General features: G+C 34.4%; 1 protein-coding gene across 1 annotated transcript; it reads left to right on the top strand.

Annotated features, from left to right (window-relative positions):
• The first annotated feature begins 649 nt into the window (after window positions 1-649).
• LOC115231802 (SCAN domain-containing protein 3-like) lies at window positions 650-1,141 on the top strand. The gene has a single exon (XM_029801739.1). It carries the CDS (start codon window positions 650-652, stop codon window positions 1,139-1,141), a length of 492 nt encoding a protein of 163 aa, XP_029657599.1.
• Window positions 1,142-7,390: the final 6,249 nt, after the last annotated feature.

The following is a 7,390-nucleotide window of genomic DNA, read 5'->3' as shown; positions in this document are numbered from 1 at the left end:
GAAGTTTGACTGTATTTCTCTAGATGAGGAGAAATATGTTTCCTAATTGAGTCAACTGCGGTGGCCAGATCCTCAATATATAAGTTAGCGTTTAGATTGATTACCGGTTCCTTAGTAGCAAAAGTTCAATCTGGATATTGAACAGAGTAAATTTTCCGAAAGGATAGATAGATAATTCAGAAAGTTTAGGCTTAATGGCAGCTTATGCCATCAATTATGAATATTCAAAATATAAGCGCAGAAAGCTTGTTAGAGACGGACAACCGGACTTTGATTTAAAATGAATCTTATGTTTGGAACACTTTATTTTTTGGAACACATTATATGATCTCTACCCAAAATGAACAATTCTTTTTGAATAAAAACCTAATAAATAATTTATTTCTCTTTTGTTTGGTGACTGGAGCTTTTATTTAAAAAATTGGTAATTTTAATTGTTCTTACATTGTCATAAGACAGTGGTTCTCAAACTGGGGTACGCGTACCCCTAGGGGTACGCGAAATTCTGTAGGGGGTACGCGAAAATTTTTTGAAAATCTATTTAATTTTCGTTTCAACATAAAAAGTTATTAATTCTAATTATAATAAAAATCATAATTAAATTAAATAATTAATAATAAAATAAATCTCCACGCTACTAGTTTTTCTTATGAGTTTACCTGTTAACAAGATTCGAAAATACAACGATAGTTATCTCAACTATGGATTTTATTTTGTGATTAAAAACGGTGTGCCACATCCGCAGTGTATTATTTGCCAAAAGATTCTTTGCCCTGAATCCATGAAACCTTCATTACTTTCTCGGCATCAAGTTTCTAATCATTTCGAAACTATCGGAAAACCAAATGACTTTTTTAAGAACAAAAAAGATAATATTCGGAAAATAGACGATTCTTTCAATTTTGACATTAATTTTTTACTATCAAAACTCTCTTACATGATTTCATATCGGATCGCAAAAGCCAAAAAACCACATACAATTGCCGAGAATCTTATTATACCGTGCATTAAGGACATGTTTGAATGTTTCCCTGGCAATAAATTGGAGCATATTGTTCGAAAAATTCCATGTTCAAATGATACCGTCAATAGAAGAATACGAGATCTATCCGAAAACATAAAAGAACAAGTTATTTTCTAGTTAATTATTATTAGGTCATTACTGAAATAAAAAGTGCTGCCTTTAAAAAATTTTCAATTCAATTGGATGAATCAACAGATGTAGCAAATTGCTCTCAGTTACTCGTTTATGTGCGATATATTTATATGGAAAATATTAAGGAAGAATTTTTGTTCAACTATTCCTTACCTTTAAACACAAAAGGTTCTGATATTTTCGATGCAGTTAATTGTTTTTTTGAAACAGAAGGTACATTTTTGATTTTTTACTTATGATAGGCCTATTGTGGCAAAATCTTAGTGCATGCACCACAGATGGAGCACCAGCTATGCTTGGATGTAACTCTGGTTTCCGAGGTAGAGTACAATCTGTCAATCCAAATGTAAAACATCTTCACTGTATGTTGCATCGTTATGTTCTTGCTGTGAAGACAATGCCTCTTGAACTTAAAATGTTCTTGACGATGTTATTAAAATTGTCAATCATATCAAAAAAAGTCCTTTAAATTCGCGAATTTTTTATTCAATTTGTGAAGAATTTGGTTCAGATGAGAAGGTTTTACTATATCACACAGAAGTTCGATGGTTATCCAAAGGAAATGTTCTTTCCAGAGTGCACAGTTTGAAGAATGAAATTTATGAATATTTTCTTCGCGAAAATAAAAATTTATATTTATCAAAGTTATCAAATATGTATTGGGGTGTAATGCTATCTTATTTAACGGACATTTTTTCGCGAATTAATGCTTTGAATTTATCGGTACAAACTAAGGGAGTTACCATTGTTGACTTTTTAGAAAAAACAAGGTTTTTTACGAAATAATGCAATATTGTAGGTCTTTTCGTATGAAGCTCCAACTGTGGATAGATAATACAACAAATTCTAATTTTACTATGTTTGATAAGTTGAATGAAAACATTTTCCATCTAAAATTAAATGAAATAGAAAATTTAAAACATCAAATAACTTCCCATTTACTTGGATTGAAGAATGAAATTGAAAAATATATACCTGAAATTAATGAAGTAGATCTTAAGTTTTTTGTCAATCCTTTTTCCGTAAAAGTTAATGTTTTGCCTTCAAATATTCAAGAAGAAGTTATTGAATTAATAAATTCTTACGAGTCAAAAATCTTATTTGAATCTGCACCATTAATTGAATTTTGGTGTAAAATGACATCAAAATATCACAATATTGGATTTTATATAATCGATTTTTTGCTTTTGTTTCCGACTACATATCTCTGCGAACAAGGATTTTCATCGTTGTTTAATTTAAAATCAGTTCATCGTGCGAGGCTGAATGTTGTTCATGATATTCGGGTGTGTCTTTCGTCAAAGGATCCAGAAATCGATAGATTAGTGATTGATAAACAACACCATCCATCTCATTAATTAAATATTTTTTTTCCTTAATTTTTTAAAAATCGATAAGGGGTACGCGAAAAATTATTTAGATGGCAAGGGGTACGCAAGGAAAAAAAGTTTGAGAACCACTGTCATAAGATATGAAAATTGCTTTGAACTTTACAAGGTTTGAAAAATCGAATGGATGGAAAATGCATTTTTTTAAGATATGAATTTTTAAAAAATTTTCACAGGCAAAAAAATTCATGCACTCACGCCAAAACTAGGTTTTTATGTAAAATCTTTATTCAAAACCTTAAGTCAAACTGATTTCTGCCAAGGTAAAAGCCCGGATGAAAAAATTAAGTAATTACCGACATTAAGAAAGTGTGGCTCGAAAGTGGCGCCTAGTGATGCCAGCTCGAGCAGGTCAGGATTGAATCGCATTTCTTTAAAAAGATCTAAAAATTCGTCCCAACTTTTTTTGAAATGAGGTCTTTTCAAACACTGAGTAGCCGACGCAACTCCATGACTCTAACGCTTCTGAACATTCCGTAAGCCCAGCGTGTTCAAGTGAGTGAAAAATAACAGAGCTACAAAATCCGTAGATAAAGAAAGAGAAAATAGATCACATACAAAGGCCAGGTCTTTACAGGAGAGGACCCTATTTCCTACAAAGCGACACGCAGACTTGTAAGAACCGGAATACTACACACGAACTTAGTATTTAAGATCGATCAGAAAAAATCCACAACAGCATTGTCTATGGCCAAAAGACAATCTCAGGTCAATACCAAAATAGTGAAAAGAGAAGGTAAATTATTTTTGGGATTAGTAAAAAGTTCTTCAAATGAAAAAGAGCGTGGTCGGAGCGACACATACAAATTCGACAGGAAATGACTTAAAAAAGTGATAGTTTTTCTGAAAGAGCTTTTTCTAATCCTCGGCTGGAGATTGGGGCTCTCATGATGATAAGCTCATCTGAAGGTAATTAAAACGTTACATTCCTGGTAAAGAAGTTGACCACGTTTAATTATATGTTGTTATTGATATTTGTATGAATAAAATGTAATTGTAAGACTTGTCTCCAAGTAACACAACGGGTACTTAGATACTGAGTGATCAATCCTGCTTAAGTAAGCCCTAGTTGCTATGATGATCACCGATTTTGTTTTTTCCTGAAATTTAGTCACTCCTTAAGTTTTCAAATCATTTTCTCGGAAAGAAGAGATGATACTACAGGAGTACTCTTTATCATCATTTCGATTGTTTAAGAGTTAGGTGAGTTATAATTATATTATGTGAGTTAGAATTGTTAATTTAGTCCAATTCGTAGCCAGTCATTCCCATTTGAAAGTGGGTCGTAGAATTCTTAAATGACCAAACAATATACCTGATTCGTCATCAGAGATAGTTCTTGTGTTATCACCTAATATAAAAATATTTATCTATACCCTCCCCAATGGAACTGGACTCTAGATAATCTCAAAGTAAATAAATATGTATACTCTGATTATTTTCACATTCTGCAAATGTGAGTAGTGCAAACAAAAGCAGTAACATTGCTAAAGCCCGGCGAATTGCCTAATAACCCTGCAATTGCACTCTTAGCGTAGTTGAAAATTCAATAAACACACTTTGTTAGTACATTACGGAGTCGATCACAATTCCAGTGGTTGGTCTGTCGTTCACAGCACTTTTAGCCCAAGAGGCAAACAGTGACATCAGTGCCTGCATTCTAATGTATTTTACGCCCACTTAGAACGCCTCGAGAATAAGTTCAGCCATGAATTCACTGTTTTATGGGTGAGTGCTTTCATTTACTGAATGTACACTTTTTTGGAGGATGGGGAATGTGTCTCCAAGTAGTCCCCGATAACGTAATCCAGTTCGGGGTGCTCATTCGTCCAAAAGATTAAGTTTCTCGAATGCCCACGTAAGATGAAATTATTTATTGTGACTGGTCTGTCCCTGGGAATCCAATTTTGGTACGTCTTTGAATTGATTGAGGAATTTACTTGACAATTCAGATGTAAAAGGGTAATTAAAAAAACATCTAGCCATTAAGTACAGGCTCGCAGGACTGAGAGACAATTCCAGCGTAAAACAGCCAGCGAAATCTTCTGAATAAGGAATATAAATTCCCTGGGATCTTCGAAGCGATGTGTGCACAGACAGCCAAGTTTCTTAAGATGAGCAAGTGTATTGGCCTCAAAACACAGGAAGTCTTGACGGCAATTTCCCAAAAGCAAAATCGATCGCGCAAATCCTTGTATTTCGCCAGTTTCGTAGATTCGGCCTTCTCGGCCGACGAACCCTGTCGACAAGCCGTGGAATTCAAAGCTCCCTTGGCGAAAGAGTCGGCATAAGTGACGTCCAAAACAAGCTGCTTCTCGAAGCGTACAACTCGTCGGTTCTAGAACTGAAGAGAAACCAGCTTTTTCCAGAGCTTTGTGAATTAGGTTGATAGCTGCTTATCTAGAAATAAGTTGCCAGGGCATCCAAAGAGTGCGAAAGAAACAAATTAACCAGCCCTAAGTCTTATATTCATAGTGGAATAAAAATGAAATATGTCGGAATAAACCGTCAGATCGAATTCTATACATTTAAAATTACTCTCAAAAAGGAACAGAGCGTAATTAGAAGGTAATTCTCTGTCTATTATGAGAAAAATGCCAAAATACAAATGTAATTCCATCCTTGAGTGTAGAGAAAACCCTTTGAAGAACAACATCAAAAACATTCCTTGGATCACTGCAATGATATTAATTAGACAGATCAGAAGCACAATTACTGTCCTCACACGGCGGAGTATGTTGAATTCCACCCACATATATCCGACAATTAAGTCTAAACCACTGAATAATCATCCCACTTGTCGTGCGTGTATCTAAATGAGTCCGAGAGAGGGGTTGATATTTCACGAAAATCATCCAAACTAAAATGTCTCTCAGCGTCCTCTTGGTCGACCACACAATCACTTAATGCCTTCTTATGAGCCTGTCTCTGTAATATTCACAGTCCCCGGCCTTTCTACTCAACATGAAGACAAATATATTTTACCATACTTACACAACAAGTACAGAAGAATTACTAAACTCACCAACAAGCTTAGACCGCTTTTATTATTCTCAATGATTTTACTATTCTCAACAGGCAATCTAACACTCTGAACTTGCCTTTATCTTAAATGCAGCAACAAACCAGAACTATCGCTATCCACAGTCCCTTCAAGGCAGAATTTAAATTGGCCCAACCAACCTTACGATTGCACAACTTCTTTAAAGAAGAAATCAAAACCAACAAATCCAATTCTCGATCATTCAATAATGAGGAATATAACTGTATTTGCTGATTTGTAAGAGCACAACAGACCACGTATTCTCCTTAAACATAAAACAAAGCTCATTGGACTTTTCATAGGAAAATAATGTGAGAGGGAACTGCTTGTCCTTCGAATTATGTAAAGATTCACTATAGAGATCAGTTCAGCCAGTTTTTGATCTCCCTTTAATCTTTGACTTTCAGTAATGTCTAAATCCCGTCCTCGAAAAATTGGATTTTCAAACTTTTTCTTAAATTCCAAACACAATCCTTTAATATGAAAATACAAACCACCAAGAATCTCTTCGTTGACGAAATTAACCAACGAGAAATACTCCAAAAAATCATTTTGAATCAGTGTCCCAGAAAGAATAATTCTTCTTCGAATAGCCAACCACATCAATGTTGTGTAAACCTGACTTTGTTGTTTTTTAGTCGATGACCCCAAGCGGTAATAAAACAATCAGAGACTTCATCACAAATCAATAGACTGGACTCAATTCTTCTCAATAGACTGCAATGCAATCTCAAAGTCTCGTATGAAATGATCATAACCGGTCCATTCGACCTTCTTTCTTCAGAAAACCTTCCTTTAAATGAATTAAACATCAAATCACTCAAAATCGACTTGATAGAGTTTTTTTCATTTCCATTGGCGGTCATAACACAAATTTTATCATCTAACCACTTTTTAAACTCCTTTCTCAATTCTATGTCAAAAATAATGACAAAATAAACTTTTACGAGACTGCTTGGAGTTACCACCACGACTTTATCAACCACGAGACTTCCATAAACTACAGGATTAAAGTCCAAATTAGACAAATGCATTTCAAAGTTTTGCCAAGTCCCTTAAAAATTAGCAAAATTAAACGATCATTTCATCTGCCATTATACATTCACGGAAACCTGTGAGTTGTGCTCCAGTGACACAATCAAACATGAATTTTATGCCCTGAAATTCAAATTTGTGGAAAAACTTCTCGTTGATGTGGGCGAAGGATATTTGAGAATAATGCATCTACAACCACGTGAACTAATTTGTCATTTCTAGTGGTTTTGTTTAAAATACTCGTTTTGTCGTAGTGATTCTTCCATGGAGAATTGTGGAAGGGTGAATAGTATTAATGCATTCTCATTTTAATGATCGTGGAAAGATGTTCTGGTAAGTCTTCGACGGAATCCGAAAGCTCTTTCCAAAGATTCATTTGAAATATACCCGTTTAAGGGCACTTTAAATGGTTTATAAATTCTCTTGGATAAAGCCACTTCGACCTGCTTGAAACAATTTTGTGAAATAATCCTCACCTCGACAAGTGTAATTTTGTTGTTCGATTTGTCGTAAACAAATATGTCGGACTTGTTATCCGGGACAGCATTATCCGCCGGAAGGTTTGTGTCAACTCGGATTTTCACAAATCAGTTGGTAGTGATAGATTTGACTAAATGGGTTTTTAATTTTCCATAAATATTCACGTGAAATATCAGCTTTGATGAATCATCAGCTTTGATATTATCAATTCATTTACATTTCCGGAATTGTATTTTCGAGATAAGAATTGTGCGATAGTGGCCATATGAGTTTTCTTTGAATTAACGA

The sequence above is a fragment of the Octopus sinensis genome, unplaced genomic scaffold, assembly GCF_006345805.1.
Source record: "Octopus sinensis unplaced genomic scaffold, ASM634580v1 Contig18900, whole genome shotgun sequence".
In the NCBI taxonomy this organism is placed as follows: domain Eukaryota; kingdom Metazoa; phylum Mollusca; class Cephalopoda; order Octopoda; family Octopodidae; genus Octopus; species Octopus sinensis.
This window is presented reverse-complemented; position numbering and strand designations above follow the sequence as displayed.